General features: G+C 45.5%; 1 protein-coding gene and 1 non-coding gene across 2 annotated transcripts; one reads left to right on the plus strand and one right to left on the minus strand.

Annotated features, from left to right (window-relative positions):
• Positions 1-13480: 13480 nt before the first annotated feature.
• Positions 13481-17641, plus strand: LOC109751763 (catalase isozyme 1). The gene is made up of 8 exons (XM_020310649.4): positions 13481-13784; positions 13926-14022; positions 15018-15295; positions 15844-16620; positions 16749-16838; positions 16942-17009; positions 17109-17202; positions 17326-17641. The coding sequence occupies exons 1-8, from the start codon at positions 13770-13772 to the stop codon at positions 17383-17385; spliced, it is 1479 nt and encodes a 492-aa protein (XP_020166238.1). The 5' UTR covers positions 13481-13769; the 3' UTR covers positions 17386-17641.
• Positions 17642-17835: 194 nt separating this feature from the next.
• LOC120970184 (small nucleolar RNA U3) lies at positions 17836-18055 on the minus strand. Its single transcript, XR_005764922.1, has one exon. It is a non-coding gene; the product is annotated as a small nucleolar RNA U3 (small nucleolar RNA).
• Between the last annotated feature and the right edge of the window lie 1866 nt (positions 18056-19921).

Below are 19921 nucleotides of genomic sequence, written 5' to 3' on the forward strand. Positions count from 1 at the left end.
CACCTGTAGTTGTCAGGCATGGCAAATGTAGTTCAGCAACATGGCAACTGCAGTTAAACGAACATGGAAGAGGGTTCGGACCATGGCAACTGCGGGGATGTGTGGTGACCGTCACGCGGAGCATGCGATACCGTGAGTACGGGCGTGTGTGTGTTACTTGTTTTACCCACACGTAGAGGTGTGGACTGGTTCTTTAGATACCACACGAAACGTGTGGCCAGACCCCTTAACGCCCACACGTGTGAGCATTATGGAGACCCTTTCACAAAATACAACTTACAGTGGTGTACTAATTACATGTCTATAAATATGTAATCCGTGAATATGCACATTGGAGACCGCACATGTCAATGACATGCCTACTTATTGGCAAATAGAGAAAGCAACAATTTTTTTTGTCCATAATACTAGCATTTATATTTTTTTATGGTTGGAACTTTATACGGACAACAACAACTAAATTTCTGTCTTGAAGACCATGCAAAATTTACAAGCGACACATGAAAAAAAATATAAGAAAGAAAACCATCACATGGAAGGTTTTTGTTTTTGCAAAAATACAATAAGGTGAGAGTGAACTTTCAAAATATTTGTACTCCCTCCGTTTCTTTTTACTCCGCATATAAAATTTGGTCAAAGTTAAACTACACAAAGTTTGACCAAATTTATATTAAAAAAATGAACATCTACAATATTAAAACTATATAGCAAGGTAGTAAGAGTCGGGATTCGGAGTCGGATCGATTTTCCTTAGACAGAATCGAGTCGTAGTATCGAGTCATGGAATCGAGGATTCTACTAGATTTACTCAAATAAGATATTTTGTATCCATGGAAGAAATTTATATGGGTTCTATAGAGTTTTGACACTAAATATAGAGCAAAGACCTACACATCAATGTTAGTTCTATTCCACTTCTTTTTATGGCTAACCTACTATTAGCTTGGATGTATGGAACATACATGAGAGGCAAATATATAGAACATTGAAATCTTCGACGCATGAAATTTACTTACGGGTTTTTTAGAATACGTGAATAGCTGATCACTTGTATATCTGCCTTGCAGTGCTGAACCTTCAAGGGTCCTGCTCTCCTTCTCCGATCAATCTTGACGCATCCTTCTTCCCACGCCAATTCCATATGTCGACAAGTTTGATCCTCAATTTTGATCTAGGTTTTGAGAGCCAGATCAAAGGTGTCAGCGTATGAGCATTTGGGCTTGGGAGGGGAATAAAGGGCCATGAGGCATCTGAAAATGGTTTGGATGATGGCATACTATTCTGCTACAACTAAACAAATGACTTACATAAATTAGTAGAATCGGACATAGTCCATAGCATAGTCGGGATTCTACAGTTTTGTATATGATTCTATGATTTGGATCGCGACTCAACATGGATTCTACCTGATCCGGATTCATAGTGGGACTTGGATCGACATGGTTCCGTAGGGTCGTGAAGTCGTAGGATTCTAGGGGTCAAGTCGGGATTCTGACTACCTTGCTATATAGTATGAAAATACATTTCGTGGTGCATCTGATAATGTTGATTTCATATTGTCAATGTTTATATTTTTTAATATAAAATTAGTCAAACTTTACAAAGCTTGACTTTGACCAAACCTTATATACAGACTAAAATGAAACGGAGGGAGTAATAAAAAGAGTTGGTACATGGGGTTGAAGTGAGCGAACCCAGGCACCCCGAGCACACAACAACTACTAGCCGGACTGGGCTACGAGCTGAGGAACATTTCCCACAACACAGATGCCCGAAAGGTTTGTGGGCCTTTCAAGGACAGCAGAGGTGACATCAGGCCTCTCTTGTTACCGAGAGATAACAACCCGCTGTACGTTTTCCAGCGGGACCGACCCTTCTTTGCCACGGGCTCCAAGCCCAACAACCCCACACAGCAACTCTTTAGCCCTACCGTAGTTGTAGTAACAAGCGCGCGCTACCACGCTTGGCCGAAGTGATTGGAGAGTGCTAGGCGTATAAACTGCTGGGAGTCGCAACAGGTCCACTACGCCAAAACGTACGAAAATTTCCCTAGAGTCGCTCTAGGGTTCCCACCTATCCCCTGGCGGCGATCGCTAGGGTTCCAATCTATCCCACCAAAAATCCACAAAATCTCACGTAAGACTCCTCCTGCGGAGAGCTCCTTACGTGATCCACCAACGGTGCGAGAGAGGAGACGATCTTGCATGGCAGGACCGGAGCAAACTCCGGCGGCGGGTGCCGCCGCGGGAGTCGATGACGGAAGGGCTGAACATGAAGAGATCAGGGCTAACCTAGAAGACAGATTCCAGGGGCTGAACCTCCATGGCGAGGAAGAGGAGGAATTGGATCTATCTGGAGAGATTGAGGGGCTGATTGAAGAGACAAGATGGCTTGCAGTCTTTAGGGTTCATACCCAGAAACCCATTAGTCATGTATCCCTCTTTAAATCTTTGAGGAACGCGTGGACGGCAGCGCAGGGTGTGACCTTCAAGCCAATGGGCGAAAACATATTCCTGGCGCAGCTGATGTGCCTTGGTGACTGGAACAGAGTGATCAATGGAGGCCCCTGGCTCTTCCGCAAGGCGGCAGTAGTCATTGAGGAGTACGATGGAATTACGAATGTGAATGACTACAAACTAGATCGTATCCCCGCGTGGGTACGTATCGTCGGAATTCCGGATGGTCTTATGAAGAACAAAGCAATTGCGGAGAAGATTACGAGGAAGGTTGGTATTCCTCCAATAAAGGTTATTGTGAATGAAGGACGAATTAACCCGACTAAATATCGAGAGCTAGGGTGTTTCTTCCCCTAGATGTGCCACTAGTCCGGTTTGTCCATCTGACATTGAAAGAGAGCAAGAGGTATCCGGTGGAGTATGAAAAACTCCCGGATTTCTGTGATTTCTGTGGTATGATTGGACACTTAGTAACAGAATGTGGTGATGGAACTCATAGAGCAGAGGACTGTGAATGGGGCAACTGGTTAATGGTTAAGTTTGATGATCCGTCTGGCGGACCTGGGTATGGTCGAGGTGGTGGCCGTGGTTCAGGCCGTGGAGGAGAGATGTGGAACAGAGGAAGGGGTTTTGATGTTGACAGAAACCAGGCACCAAGAAGTGCAGGGAGGGGTAATGTTGATGATCTAAATCCACAAGAATCAGAGAGCATGGAGACGGAAAGAGGGGATGATCCTCAAGGGAAAGATGTTGTGCCCTTCGCTAGAAAGCGTCTCATTAGTCAGGATGGGACTGTTAATACAGCAGCTAACTCCTCTGTGGCACCGCCACCAGGTTTTGTGTCTGATCAAGTCCTACTGATTGAACACACAGGTGGAGGACAGATTGATAAAACCCTCATGAGTACCCCTCAAAAGATACATGATAACAAAAGGCTGAAGGCCAATATGTCGGAGTCGACAGAACAATCAGCGGCGTCCTCCTCCGGGGAGGGTCGCCGAGAGCAATGAAACTTATAAGCTGGAACTGTCGGGGTTTGCTCGGGGCCCCGACAGTGAGATCGCTTCTGGACATCCAGAGGCGGAATAACCCAGATGTGTTTTTCCTGTCTGAAACGCATTTGGACGAGACTAAGGCAAATGAGATAATGAGGAAGTTGAGGATGGACCATAGGATTGTGGTACCCTGTCTTGATGGTAGAAGCGGAGGTTTACTATTAGTCTGGAAGAAGGAGGTGAGGATCTACTCCCGGACTAATACGTTTAATTGCATTGATGTTTGGTGGAAGAAGCGGACGGTAGAGTATGGAGGCTTACGGGTCTGTATGGAGAACCAAGCTGGGATAATAAGAACAAAACATACCAGTTGATCCGAGACCTTCATGCCCACTCTAACTTGCCGTGGGTGGTTATTGGTGACTTTAACGAAATATTATTGTCGTCAGAAAAGGAAGGAGGAGCCCAGCGGCAGCAGTCTAGGCTCAAAGCATTCCAAGATGCCCTGGCAGACTATTCCTTAGAGGATATTGGATACCATGGTGACAAATTTACCTTCTTTAGAGGAGGACTGCGAGAAAGATTGGATCGAGCAGTTTCAAATCCGGGATGGATGGAGATGCACCCGTTATGTAGTCTTGTAAACCTGGATATGGGCAAGTCAGACCACAGACCTATATGTTTGGATACTGAATACCTGACGGGTGTCGCAGCTCAACGGCGTCGGTCGGGAAGAAAATTTGAGGCAAGATGGCTAGAAGAGGAGTTGGTGGAGGAAGTAGTGCGAACGACGTGGCAGAAGGCAGCCGTAAGGGGGCTTTGTCCCTCGGCTAGCGAGAAACTAGCAGCAGTGCATAAAGATCTTCATCAATGGGACAGGAAAGTCTTGAAGGGTCCTCGAGCCAGACTGAAAACAGCGCAGCAGGAACTAGAGGCACTGATGAGAGAGCCATATGATGCTGAAGCACGGGCAAAACAGCAGGACTTGACGCTCAAAATTGAAAATCTCTTAGAGCAAAAGGAGATTTACTGGGCCCAACGGGGACATGCAAAGTGGCTTCGTCGCGGTGACCGTAACACCAAATTTTTTCATCAGTTTGCTTCGGCCCGTAGGCGTCGTAACTTGATCAAGAGATTGAAAGATAATAATAATGCATGGGTTGAGGGGAATGATAACCTCAAGCCTCTGATCTTTGATTACTTCCGGAATCTATTTTCATCGGAGGCAGGGCTGATTGATGAAACTTTACTGAATACAGTAAAACCCATAGTCACGGGGCAAATGAATGACCTCCTGGTTGCCCCATACACAAGGGAAGAAGTAAAAAAAGCGTTGTTTCAAATAGGGGATATGAAAGCCCCTGGCCCCGATGGGCTTCATGCCATCTTCTTCAAACGTTTTCGGCATATCGTTGGAGAGGAATTAACAGATGAAGTGTTACAAGCAATAAATAACAGGAAAATCCCTAATGGGTGGAATGATACTAATGTGGTGCTAATACCTAAAGTTGACAGCCTAGAGTTAATCACTCAGTTTAGACCCATTAGTTTATGCAATGTGGTGTATAAAATCATTTCAAAAATGTTGACAAAGCAGTTTTGGCGACTGATCCACAATCCTGACTCTTTGTGTGCACATGTTTTAGGTGCAAAATACTACCCGGATGGTAATATCATGCGAGCTGGACCGAAGAAAGGCTCCTCGTTCACATGGCAAAGTATCTTTGCGGGGATACAAACGTTCACGAGGGGGTGTATTTGGAGGGTGGGTACGGGCTCACAGATCAATATCTGGGAGGATCCATGGATTCCATCAAGCCCGTCAAGGAAAGTAATCACCCCTAGAGGGGGAGTTATGTTATCAAAAGTGCAAGATATAATTGACCCACTCACGGGTCAGTGGGACGAGGCACTTATTCAGAGTGTGTTCTCACCTGTTGATGTAAGCAGAATATTACAAATCCCACTCCAAGTTGAAGTAACAGAGGATCTTGTGGCATGGCAATTCACAAAGTCTGGAACATTTTCAGTACGCTCGGCTTATTACGTAGACTTTGATCACCAGTTCGGTCGGCATTACAGAGAAGCTAATAGTCTAGGTACTGCTCAGCTAAACGGGGTCTGGAAGGAGATTTGGCGCCTCCGCTTACCGGGAAAGATTAAACACTTTGGTTGGAAAGTGCTTAAAGGAGTACTACCATGCTACGGTGTGCTAGCGGACAGACATATTCCCTTGATCCCACAATGCCCAATATGCAAGGTTGGCTTGGAAGATATCCAGCACTGTTTATTCACATGTGATAGAGCTCGACTTGTGTGGGCATCGCTAGGACTAACAGAGGAGATTGATAAAGCTGTTATACAGGACCGGTCCGGCTCTGTGAATTTGGACACATTGATCCGACTACAGAAGTTAGTAGGGGATATTCCAATGGCTGAGCTTATTCTGGTTGCTATGTGGTATATATGGTGGCAGCGGAGGCAAGTATCGAAAGGGGAGACAGTGTCAACCCCGGAACAATCAGCTATCTCAATACGAGTTCTCGCTACCAACTTTGTTCGAGCAAATACACCAAAATTGGCCACCCGCAAGAAAGATCAAGTGTGGAAAAAGCCAGGTAGTGGAGTTATAAAGATTAATGTTGATGCATCATTTCATGAGGAGAATCTTCGTGAAGCCTGTGGCGTGGTTGCACGGGATGACCATGGCAAATTCTTGGGAGCAGCAACACAAGTTCTATCTCATGTATCAAGCGCAGGATCAGCTGAAATCTTGGCTATCCGCTCCGGACTATACTTAGCAGCTAACATGGGATGCACCAAGATTATCATAGAATCGGATTGTATGCATGCCTGGAGGCAATATCTGATCCGGCTACGTATATGGGAGTTGATGTCCCGGTTGTGATGGAGTGCTCCCTTCTGGCGATGGAGTTTACAAGTGTTAGTTTTGATTTTTGTAACAGAGAGGCTAATATGCTTGCGGATGGTCTTGCGAAGCATTGTAGTAGAATCTCTGAAAGTTGGGAATCTTCCGTCCCTGACTTTGTTCTTCACCATTATGTAAATGATCTTGCCATTATTTGAGGAATAAAGTCATGACGTTCAAAAAAAACTGCTGGGAGTCGCAGTCGTCTAGCAAGGTGGTACTATTAAGTTCACTGAATCAGCGTCCCGGCGTAACTAACATCCGGTCTGATTAGCTAGCCCTATTATCTCCTCGGCGTGCATGAGACGTACGAGCTGGGTCACGTTTGTGAGCCATGCGTGAGTCCAACAAACACACGCTTGCACAAAGCGATATCCTAGCCACTCACTACTCACTAGCTAGGACTATGCCAACAGTGTAAGTGCTAGTGACTAACTGCCGTGCGGCCAACTGAACGTACACTTGCTAGCTAGCTCTAACTACTTTAGTTGATAAAAAGGGAACTACCATCTACACAGTGATCTAAAGTAAAAGATATTAGCAAAATTAAAATAAGTACAAGTTAATTATCTATGATGTCCAATCAATAAACTCAAATGCTAACTAGCGTGGAAAATCAACCTGTGGTTAGATGGGTAGAAGCACAGTGGTATTCTCAGACCACCAGGGTTCAAGTCCTCGGTTTCTCGGAGGAGCTCGTGCGTTTATAGGGGTGAATGTATGTGCATGATCACATGCGCCTGTACGATATTAAAGATTTGCTAACTGGCGTGCGTACATTTTTCTTATTTGTTCCATCCATCTATCCATCTCTAACCAACGCCCACCCCCTATCTCTATCTCCATTCGGCGCGATGATGCAGGCAAAATGAGCAGTAAGCGGCGTACGTGACGGCCAAGACCACCAGCCGTGCAGTCCCCGCCCCTCTACTCCACTGCGCGCGGGCCCCACCCACCCGCCGGTCTGCCGGCCACCGGAAAAAAAAGGTGGGCGGGGCGCGAACCGGACACAAGGCCCACCAACTAGAAAAGGCCGACCCGAGCCGCCGCTTCCTTCAACATCGGCTTTCTTCTTCCCCTCTCGACCTAAGACCAACTCCAACCGGGCGACCCAAATTGTCCGCGCGTGTTCGTTTGCGTCGAAACGGACCAAAAACCGGCCCAACGCGCGAACCCAACCCAAAATGCGTCTGCTTAGTGTTTGTCTAAGCGCATTTCAGGCCCAAATTTGTGCACGGTTTACGTCCACGCGGACACGAAATGGACGCGCCGCTCTCGGTGTCTGCGGCGGCCCTGCTTGTCGGCCGCCCAACCACCGTTCGTGGTCGTCGGGCCCGCCTGGCAGTGGGTGGACACTGCGGCACGCCGTTCTTTTTAGTGCAAGTGTGTAGCGGGTCCGGCCACATCCACTTCCCTCCCCCCGTCCACATCTAGCCAAGCTTGCCCCCTCGCCGGCGACAGCCAAACCCTAGCTCGCCATGGGGTTCTTCAGCATTTGCAAGGAGAAGCTCATCCCCGGCGCCAGCTCGTCCCGCGCGCCGCAACCGCCACCTCCTCGACGCGGCGGGCCGCCACGGGAAAGGGAGCGGTTGCACATCCCAGTGCACCAGGTGCGGTGGCATTGCAGTACCCGCAACCGCTGCCCTATCTAGATGTCGACCTGTCCATGGTTGGCATCTTGACCCGCACTGCATCCCGGTGCCGGCGGTGAGGGAAGAATAACAACATGGAAGTCAAATCTAACGGCTGCATATAGATTAATCGAGCATTGGGCCGACCGACCGGCGCCAGGTGCTCACCACCAAACCGGTTTGGCTTCAATTTTACTTTTGGAGTTTGGTTTTATACAAAAAAAAGTAATTATTTTTGGGAGTTTGGCTAAACCCAACCAAACACCCCTAAAAGCCTGTTTGGTAAACACTTGGGCAGGGGAATGAGAGTTTGCACAAGAGTGTTTATGGAGGGAGTAGTCATGGGAAGTAGATTTTACTCCCATTCCCTTGTTTGGTATATGATGGGAATTAGCGTGAGATAAAACTCTACTCACGAATTAACAGGGTACCCCCTGGGAAGAAATAGGTGGGAATTGGCTTTCTCAACTCCCATTCCCCTTCCCACTTAAACTCCCATTCCCTCCAATCAAACAGTGGACTTTTAATCTCCTCACCCCTCAACTCCCATTCCCCATCTCGAATTCCCTCGAACCAAACACGTCGTAAGCCTATATAGGCGACCTCGATGTCGACCTCGCCGCCGTCACCAATGGAGGGAGAATCTACTAGCAGCTTTTTTATCCCGAACCACTGGAACATGAGCGACGAGGAGTGGGCCGGGATGTCTGAGTTCGCCCAGCGCGAGATCATGGAGATCGTCTCCAAAGAAGAAGAGACCCGCCGCCGCATCCTCCGCGCCCGCGGCAGCGGTGATCCCAACAGCAAGGCAGAGGAGGAGAGCCGTCCCCACGGCCGCGTCCTCACCATCGGCGGCAGGGACTCCAAGTGCCCCGTCCGGCCGTCGCAGAGCAGACTGACGACGGGACGGCTGCACGAGATGCAAAACCGAGCGGACAGAAGGCCAAGAGGCAACGTCGGGGCGTGGAGCCGAGCGGGATGGAGGTCATGCAGTGCGGCGTCGGCGACGGCCTTCATCGTCAGCCGTCGTAGAACTTCCTCGTGTCTGCCAAAATGGCACGTGGATGCTCGGCTCTCACCTCAACATGTTGATTGATGGTTAGGAAACTGAGATCCGTTTATTTATCTTGTTTTTCAGACAACTCGATTTATCATAGTGTGGCCACTGAACCTTTGAATCGCAAGATAGTTGTTCCCAGATTCTCTCGATTGTTTCCAAAGCTTTCCATGATCTCAAGAATCGAAAAGAAAGAAAAACCTCTATGTGAGTCAGAGAGGCATGGACGAAAAAATTAGAAAGCGATGAACAGTGCAACATGAAGTTGTCGCGCATGACGAGAGATCCGATCTGGGTTCGGCCTTCGGCCGACGCAACCCATGCATGGTGCGCCAACTAGGATGGCGAACATGGTCGAAAGTACCAGTAGGGAGTTCACAAAAAGGGGTTACCCCATGGTTCAGATCCTTGTGGTGAAGTAACACCTACGCCATGCTTTGTTTTGTATTGAGGTGGGAGCACCTCGTGCAAGAGTGTTGCAAGATGATGATGAATATGACTATGGAGAGAATGGTCTACGGAATTGATGGGAACGGACACCTAGCCTTCCCTTATTAGAGGGAACGAGAGCTAGGGTTTATAGGATCCCTAACCGATCTCGCTTGAGGGGCTTCTTGGCTTGCACACCAAGATGATCTTCTTACTTCAAGTTGGGCCCTGGACTACCTCCTAGAGCCGGGCTGCCGCTAGGCTCCCGGGCCCTGAGGTCGTCCCAACACCGGGCTTCCTGACTGATGGGACACCCTTAGTATATCACACCTTCACCTATTCCCTTGTTGTTAGAAGAACCTTCTTCCCACAGCTGCTAGAAGAACCTTCGTTGAACCAGGTTTTCCCTTTCTTTTCCTTTTTCCTTCTTTCCTTTAAAGTTTTTCTGGTTTTAGTTTCGTCAACATTTCTTGTACTTTGCAATTATTATAAATTTGGAACATTTTCGAAGTTGTGAATATTTTTGAAATATTTTAAAAAAAAACTGGCGAAATTTTCAAATAAATGTATATTTTTACAAATTAGAACCATTTATGGAAATCTCAGACATTTTCTACAATTTATGAATATTTTTGAAGTTCTAAAATTCATGAACATTTTAGGAAATCTGGAACATTTTTAGAAAATTAAACGGGAGAATATTTTCTAAAATCCAAGAACATTTTCCCCATTCCATTAACATGTTTTGAAATCCATGATCATTTTTTAGATTCATTAATATTTTTTTCAAATCCGGGAAAAAAATCAAACTCATGAATATTTGTTGAAATTCAGAACACTATGCGAAATCCAAGAACATTTTCTTGAATTTATGGATAATTTATTTGAAATTCATAGCACTTTTGTGATATCACAAACATGTTTCAAAATTTGTGAACATTTGTTTGAAATTTTCCTATACATTTTTAATGTTAAAGAAAGCAAACAAAAAGTAAAAAGAAAATAATGAAAAAAGCAGGGGCGCCTCATCCCCACACATGGGCCGGCCAATATATTGTGAGTGGCACATTTGTTGCCCCCACCCACTCCCCCCTCCCCCCCCCCCCCCCCCCCGCCTGCATGCGTTAGGATGATTCCAAGGGTAACTAGTTGACGGGTAACCCCGCATAGGGTCACCTGTCGGGGCCCAGACCCGACGTGTGGCGGTATTTAAACCGAGGGACCATGAGCTTGGCGCGTGTGTACAACAAGTTTTCCTCATTTTGTTTTCTTTCATTCGTGGGTTTCTCTAGGTTCTCTTTTGGGATTTTCTAGTTTGTTGGTTGTATCTCCCACTGTCATCGAGAGACAGGGCGTGTGGCATGTTTTTTCTATGAAAATCACCCTCGGATTTTCTGTGACAGAAAATATCATCAAGGCGGTTTTCCGTAAAAAAGCAGGAGGCTTTTGTGAAAAGAATGTTGAGTTTTTTTACCAAAACATAATAGGCTACACGCGCCGTCTCGTTTTGACAGCGGGCCCATTATATTACTTTACTTACTTTTTCTGAAAAATCACCATGCATTAAAAAATGGTCATGTTTTTAAAAAATATATTGATGACATTGTTAAGAAATGTCCATACAATATAAAATATATTGATGACATTGTTAAGAAATGTCCATACATTGTTAAAAAATATATTGATGACATTGTTAAGAAATGTCCATGCAATAACAAGTTCTAGAAAATGTCCGTACATTCCAGAAAATATACATGTGTAAAAGAATTTACTTATTACATTTTTCAAAATGTTCATGAAGTGTAAAAAAACATAGAGTTTTTTATTAAATTATCCTATTTTAAAAAAATGTTCCAGACATCTAAAAATATTTCATGCCTTTAAAATATGTGAATTACATTTTGGAAAATTGTTCAAGAAATGTTCAAAATTGTTCATGTAATTTTAAAAAATTATAAGCAGAAGAATATGTTCATGACATTAAAAAAATATCATTACAGTAAAAGCAGTTTCACGGATTTAAAAAAAATTGTCATTACATTTTGAAAAAAATTCACCGTGTGTTCGAATATTTTCACCATTCATTAACAAATCTTCAATGTGCATTTGACAAACGTTCAACATATATTCGAATAAATGTTCATCATATACTTCAAATTTGGTCAACATGTACTAAAAACTCTTTAGCATCTATACAGAAACTGTTCAGTGTGTATTAAAAAAAGTTAACATGTGTTTTTTTTTGCGACTGAAAGTTAACATGTGTTTGGAAAGAATAAATGGAAAAACAAATAAATATATGAAAAAAGTGGAAATAAAAAACACGGAGAAAAACTGATAAAGAAAAAACACAAGAGAAGAAAAAGAAAAAAGCGTGTGGGACCTTTCCAAAACCGGGGTAGAGGTTCAACGAACAGGTGTTAGGAACTTCGCAAAACCATTGTATCACATTTATTTTGGCCATCTCACTTCGTTGATTTGTAGGCAAGGCCGATGGATCTCTCACAGTAAATGAGTCTTTGTGCACTACACACCATCTTCACATGCAAATGACCCATGTAGTCCTCTGTCCGCTATCTACTCCGGACACCCTTCAGTGGTGGATTCTATTCCCTGGGTAATGCGGGGAATAGCACGCTAGCACACACCTGGCGAGTAGTGCACTACTACTTGGGCAGACCCATTTCCGGTTTACCTCCCATCAGTTTTGGGAAATAGGAAGGTTCTTGAACCTCCCTTGAAGCAGTTTTTGAACTTCGTAAATTACTTAAAAATTCGGAACACTTTTATAAATTATAGAAAAAATTCAAATTCGTGATTATTTACGAAATTTGGAACATTATTTAAAACTGAGAACATTTTACAAATTTATGAATATTTTTAAAATTCAGAACATTTTTTAATATCATGAAGATTTTTTGCAATTCAGAATGTATTCTTAAATCCATAAATAATTTTTAAATTCAATAAATGTTTGTGAAATCCGGGATATTTTCTAAATTGGTGAATATTTTTTGAAGTTGGATGATGTTTAAAAATCTCAGAACATTTTTTTCCTTCTGGTTTTTTTGAATTTCGTGATACTTTCTGAAATCCGATATCATTTTTTGAATTCATGAACATTAATTGAAATCCAGGACCATTTTCCAATTCAGGAACGTTTTTTTGAAATTGAGAACAATTTTTAAACCATAAATATTTTCTTCAATTTTAGAATATTTTTGGAATTTTTTTTGAACATTTTTCTGTTAAAAAATGAACAAGAAAACCAAAACTAAAACAATAAAAAGAAAATGAAAACAATGAAAAAAATAGGGGCACCACGCCCCAGACATGGGCCAGCCATGTCGTGCGAGGCGCACGTTTGTTGTCACCCGCCGTGCGCGCAGGGGTAACTTGTGGGGGACCTGGCCCGACACATGGCGACATTTCAAGCAAAGGAGCAGGAGCCTTGCGCACGTGTAAACCAATTTTTGCTCATTTATCTTCCATTCGTTGGTTTCCCTTGGTTCTTCGGGGCTTTTCTTGTTTCTTGGGGTTTTCTTTGTTTTTTTTATTTTCCTTGCTTTTTTATGTTTTTAAAAATATTTTCTAATACTTCTTTAGCTCTTTTTTTCGTCTATCGGGAGCACACGTGTACCGACCCAATGGTTGAAGATGATGCCGCCAAGAAGAAGGTTGCAGAGGAAGCTGAAGCTGCTGCCACCGCTGTGGCCCTAGCCTGGCCTATCAGAGGGTATGATTTATTCACCCCCTATTTACCGATTCATGTGCTAGTTGTACATATGTAGTGTGAACAAGATTGATGCCCCCGCAGGCCACCGACGGCTGATCTCCGTCTGATCCGCATCCCACCATATCCGTCGACATTTGCCGAGAGAGGAAATAAACAAATCCCCATCGACTTTTGTTCCATCTATCCATCCATCCATCCATCCATCCATCTCTAACCAACGCCCCCATCCCCATCCCCATCCCCATCCGGCGCGATGATGCAAGCAAACTGATCACTAGCGGCGTACGTGACGGCCACGACCGCCATCCGCGCAGCCCACGCCCCTCTCCCCCACTGCGCGCGGGCCCCACCCGCCGGCCCGCCGGCCACCGGAACTAATAAGGTGGGCGCGGGCCCAACTAGAAAAGGCCGACCCGACCCGCCGCTTACTTCGTCCATCAGCTCTCTTTCTTCCTTCTTTCTCCCCAACTCCTCCGCCCTCTCGACCTCATCGCCCACCACCCACGCAAGCGCCTGGATCGCCGCCGGTCCCGGCCATGGATCCCTACAAGGTATGTACCCCACCGATCCTCCCCCAGCCGACCCGGTCCCGCCAGCTGGCTGGCCCGGATCGCCGATTCGGCTGTCCCTGTCGCCCCGCGATCCGCTCATCTGACGCGCTCGGTTTTCCTGGTTTCTTGTGTTGTTCGCAGCACCGGCCGACGAGCGGGGCCAACTCCGGCTACTGGACCACCAACTCCGGCGCGCCCGTCTGGAACAACAACAACGCCCTCACCGTCGGGCAGCGAGGTCTGTCAGCCGCCCCACCCCAACCCACCTCCCCGATCTGCTCTTCTTGGCTTCTTGCTGCCCCCGCCCGTCTTGAGCCTGTAGCCACCCCCTACGCTTAGCTTACCTTAGATTGCTTCTCCGGCGGCGAAATTGAAAATCAGGGGCTCTTTGGGTCGATTCTCTCTGGATCTGCGGGAGGTCTCCTCTCCCGCAGCGTCAGCGCCCTGGCCTTGCTGTCAATTCACATGCCGTTTACATCTAGTATTTGGTACGAGCGTTTTGATCCTCCTCCTGTGTGTTGCTCCAGCGTTTTTGTCTGTCAGATACATTCACCTACCGGCTCAGGTTTGGTTCCTGTAAGCGCTTGATTGAATTCTGTGGGCACTCCCTGTAGCTTCATTCACAACACGCCGGGTTCCGTGGTCCAGCCAGACAAAACTTTTGTTGCAAACATACAGGAAGCTTGATATTTTCGTCGGTCACTGTCATGCCATAGGGTTGCTCAACAGGGAAGCTAACAAGCAATACCTTTTTCACACGGCATGGCATGTCACGGTCCAGTCATAGCGATTATCCGATCATGCGGGACGATTGGAGGCTCCTAGATAGTGATCTGTCTGGACCGTCTGGTGGTCCGTTACTATTCCGTAGATTAGCTCTTAGCGCTAACCTGATGTAGGTAGGACCAAGTTCTACACCCACAAGAAGAAAACATAATCTTACAACAATTCATCTATGTTCAGCATAGCCCAAGCTTCAAAACTAGTACGAAATCAAAGTTTGACTGTTGAGTAACTCCCCAACTTTGAAAGCGATTGGAATTCCACACTCCAAACATGGCTGTTTGTCGTAACAAAATGCCAATTTTCCTGAAAGTGAAAGCTATCTGAAGTTGCCCAGTGTGATTTTTCCTCTTTTGTATCTGTAGCTATGCCCAGAAGCTTCTGCTTTTAGTATCTTCTCCCCATGATTAATTTGTTACTCGGCATGATGATGAATTCTTCATTTCGCAGGACCTATCCTCCTTGAGGATTACCATCTGATTGAAAAGCTTGCGCAGTTTGACCGGGAGCGTATCCCTGAACGTGTTGTTCATGCACGGGGAGCCAGTGCAAAGGGATTCTTTGAGGTGACTCATGATGTTTCTCAGCTCACATGTGCTGACTTTCTCCGGGCTCCTGGGGTTCAGACCCCGGTTATTGTCCGGTTCTCTACTGTCGTGCATGAGCGTGGAAGCCCTGAGACCTTGAGGGATCCACGTGGTTTTGCGGTGAAGTTCTACACCAGAGAGGTACTAATGATCGTTCTTCATGTCGTATTTGATGTTATCCTTTTGAGATGAGATTATTATTACAGCTACTTTATGCTGTGTACAATCACATTTGAGCAGTTTATGTTCTGTTAGCATGTCATTCGCCATAATGCCTTTTTGTCCAAGCCTGTTAAATAGTACTCCCTCTGTCCCAAAATTCTTGTCTTAGATTTATCTAAATACGGATGTATCAAGGCAAATCTAAGACAGGAATTTTGGGACGGAGGGAGTAAAAGACTCTTTAGCCTGTTTTAGCTGGTACAGTAAAATTCTGGCTGCTTTGAATGCCTTTTTAGTTCTATCAACAATTGCCAGCGTGTGGCTATTGGAAGATGTTGAAACCATAGCACATGTTCCATTATGTAGTAATATAAATTTACCACTGTTTGTAAGGATTGAGCCCTCTGTCCTGCCTTATTTTCCCTTATGTTATAAACTGTTTATCATCTGCACTTAGATAATTATGGCTGCAGACCTTTTAATTCAACCTGCATGTTTAACTGACATCTCCTGGTATGCATTTTCAGGGTAACTTTGACCTTGTTGGGAACAACATGCCTGTGTTTTTCATCCGAGATGGGATGAAGTTCCCTGACATGGTCCATGCTTTCAAGCCAAGTCCAAAGACCAACATGCAGGAGAACTGGAGAATAGTTGACTTCTTTTCGCACCACCCGGAGAGTCTGCACATGTTCACCTTCCTCTTTGATGATGTTGGCATTCCACTCAACTACAGGCACATGGACGGTTTTGGTGTCAACACCTACACCTTAATCAGCAGGGATGGAAAGGCGCACCTTGTTAAGTTCCATTGGAAGCCTACATGTGGTGTGAAGTGCCTCTTAGATGATGAAGCCGTTACTGTAGGAGGCACCTGCCACACCCATGCCACAAAGGACTTGACCGATTCTATTGCAGCTGGGAATTACCCAGAATGGAAGCTCTTCATTCAGACCATTGATGCTGATCATGAGGATAAATTTGACTTTGACCCTCTTGATGTCACCAAGACCTGGCCAGAGGATATCATCCCACTGCAACCAGTTGGACGGATGGTGCTCAACAAGAACATTGATAATTTCTTCGCAGAAAATGAACAGCTTGCTTTCTGCCCAGCAATCACTGTCCCTGGAATCCACTACTCTGATGATAAGCTGCTCCAGACAAGGATTTTCTCCTATGCTGATACCCAAAGGCACCGTCTTGGTCCAAACTACTTGATGCTTCCTGTGAACGCCCCGAAATGTGCTCACCACAACAACCATCATGATGGCTTAATGAATTTCATGCACAGGGATGAGGAGGTACATTGTTCTTTAAAACTTTTCATCCCTTCTGCATGCAGGATGCAGTATTTCCTCCGATTGACAGAAATAATGTGTAGTTATGTTTCAAGTTCACTGCAGTTACATATATTTGGATTGATTTTCAGGTGAACTACTTCCCTTCAAGGTTTGATCCTACTCGTCATGCTGAACAGTACCCTATCCCTCCTCGCGTTCTATCTGGCTGCCGGGAGAAGGTATGCAACTTGAGCCCGTTCGAACTGTGACTAAAATACTCTAGGGATTAATGCCCCCACCATTAACAAATGGTTTGGTGCATCTGTACTTTTGGAACTGCAGTGCATTATCGAGAAGGAGAACAATTTCAAGCAGGCTGGCGAGAGATACCGATCCTTCGACCCTGCCAGGTTCATCCCAAACTTAGTTTGATTTGTTTCAAGTCTTTAGGCACATAGAAGAAATCAAGGAGCGTTGCTAACCGAACTGTATCTTATATGAAAACACAGGCAAGACCGTTTCCTACAGCGGTGGGTTGATGCGCTCACGGATGCTCGCGTAACCCATGAAATCCAGGGCATCTGGGTCTCATACTGGTCACAGGTACACTTCTGTTCTTTATTTTCAGTTGCCAATAGGTGACCATGCACACTGCTGTACTGTTACGTGTATCTGGGATTATTAAACACACTGAATCCAACCATGCTTTTACCAATGCTGTTGCAGTGTGACACGTCCCTCGGGCAGAAGCTGGCATCGCGGCTCAAGATTAAGCCGAGCATGTAGATGGAAAAGGAGGAGAGAACCAGTCGCTCACCCGCCTCGGTTGGTTCGGTGGACCCAAGGAGGGTGCAGCATGAACTGAATCTGTTCTGTGGGGGTGTAGCCATGAATAAAAAAGTGTAACAGTGAAATGAATATCGTGTGTAATACCGATGAACAATGTTGGTGGGTGTTGTGAGCCGGTGTTGCCGGGTTCGTCACTTCGTCTGTCGTACTGTGTCTGTGCAAAAGAGGAAATAAAAGACATTGTGTTGGTTAATCTTTGCTGTGTTCCATCTTCAGCCTGAATAGAAGCTTTGATCCATTTTGTTTGGCTTTCCTGCCACTCTCACTGCTGTGTCATAATTTCAGATGTGGTAATTTTCATGAAGAAAGAGTGCACCTAATTTTCAGATGAAGAGATTTTTCTGCAGCTAAAAAATTCAAATATGGCAACAAAAAAAAAGGTTCTGGAGTCTGTCAGACAACCTCTGGGCCACCCTGCACAAGCATGGCCAGGCAGGAACGATCCTCTACAGCCGACCGATAGCCTCCATCAGAGGAATCCTGGCCGTTAATCACGCTCTGGCCCAGAGGTCAGAGTTCATCAACCAGACTGAAGTGCTTGCCTCCTTATTGGTAAAGGATGCAGCGGTACGAGCCTATAGAACAGATCCTGTTCAAGCAAGGTCGTGCTACAACCTGCAGCGCCTCGCCTTATAAACCGGCGCCGCTCCCTGCGAACTAGCGAGGTGGGACTAATGCAAGGGAGCGCGCAGCAGCGCACCGCCTCCTCTCTCGGTCGCAGGCTCGTGGCAGCGTTGGCCCATCCAGTTGGGCTGGAGAAATAGACACAGCGCGGCCCATCTGAGTGAGATACGTAGACAGAGCTCAGCCCACATGAGATGTACCTGTTTCGTATGGGGTTTTTCTTTCCTTGTTAGTTGCAAAAATCTGCTCTCTTTTTTCTTTGCGTAAAAAAAAGGCTTTTCATTTTCATTCCCTGTGATTTCGAATTAATTCGTTTTCTTTCGCAAAGAAGATGGAGTTTTCTTTTTTGTTAAGTACCTGAGAAATGTTTCTAGGGAATACCTGAGAAACTTTGTTAAGTTGTTTTCCCAGTATACTTGTATTCTTTTGTTAGTTCGTAATAATACTATTAAATAAGTATAAAAACACCCGGCCATTACTTGCAAAACATACCACCCATGCAGCATTTTCCGAAGTACAGTTAAACTGGTCCAGGGGAAAAGCTCCACAAGTCATTAATCCAACAGAAAAAAAACATTGCAAAAGCGGCCAGCACACTGCCAGCTAATAAAAAAGAACAAAATTGAGTTCCGTACATGATAATGAAGTAAAAAAGAGTTGCTATATGATAATAACCACAAAAAAAACATGCGCTTCTTCTCTTTGCTGGCTCACTTCTTCAAAGTCCACTTTGTTGGCTAACTAAGCTTCTTGCTGCAGTTTCCGGCGAGGGCTGATTCAAAGGGGGATGAATGAGCAGTTGAGCACTGAAATTCCATCAGGCAGGCAGTTTGTGACACCTGGCAACTTGGCATCCTGCGACCGGGCCCCACGAGTAGGTGTGCGCGTAAGAGACTTGGGTTTATAAGCTGCCCGCCTGTGGCAGCGAGCGAGAGCATGCGTCAAGACTTGTCTGTATTCTATTCTCACCTAATCCTTCCTCTGGAAAGCAGCTTCCTCCTCCCCAAGCCTCCTGCTTCTCTCTCTGAAATCCTCACCTACCTCTCTAGTTCAGTGCTGATCCCCTTCCTCTCTGGTTCGTTACACAGTTATGGTTGTCTAGTCATTGCACCGCGCCTCCTCCTTGGGTCAGCATCATAGATGCATGTGGTAGCACGGGGCTCGAATTGATCAGGGTCGTCGACAAGTCAGAATTCTGCCTCATGCCACCAACAGGAAAAAGTTGGTGCTGCGATTTTAATCCGGAGAAAGGCTCGCCAACTCCGCGCTTGGACCAGGTGAAGAGGATGCATGCACACGACGACGATTCCCCGGTGCTGGCCTCCTGGAACTGGATGGTCCACAGAATTGACATCAAACTATCAGGAAATCTGGTGTTCTCCTGTGAGCCAACCGCGTTGTGCTTCCTAAATAGTATCACTATTTTCTGTACAAGCCTGAAAGTTGGGGTTGCAGTAGATGACAGTTAGTAATTCAGTATTGTAGCCGTCACTCACAGAACTCACCACCTGTGGACAGTTGATCTTCAAGTGGTTGGCAAAATCATTTGCTGAAGTTGGTCTCAGTGTTGTGTTGGAACTGCCTGTGCTGCTAATCTTCAAAAGTTACTTTTGTTGGCTCAGTGCTGATCAAAGGGGGTGAATGAGCACTCAACTTCCCTTTTTCTTAGAAAGATATCCAACACACGCCACAAAAACAGCCACCTGTTCTTTCCGTCTTCATCCTGAACTTATGTTTTCTTCTTACATACTCCCTCCGTCCCAAAATAAGTGTCTTAACTCTAGTACAACTTTAGTATAAAGTTGAGACATTTATTTTGGGACGGAGGGAGTATAAGGCATATAAAAAC

This window comes from Aegilops tauschii, chromosome 7 (assembly GCF_002575655.3).
Source record: "Aegilops tauschii subsp. strangulata cultivar AL8/78 chromosome 7, Aet v6.0, whole genome shotgun sequence".
Taxonomy (NCBI): domain Eukaryota; kingdom Viridiplantae; phylum Streptophyta; class Magnoliopsida; order Poales; family Poaceae; genus Aegilops; species Aegilops tauschii.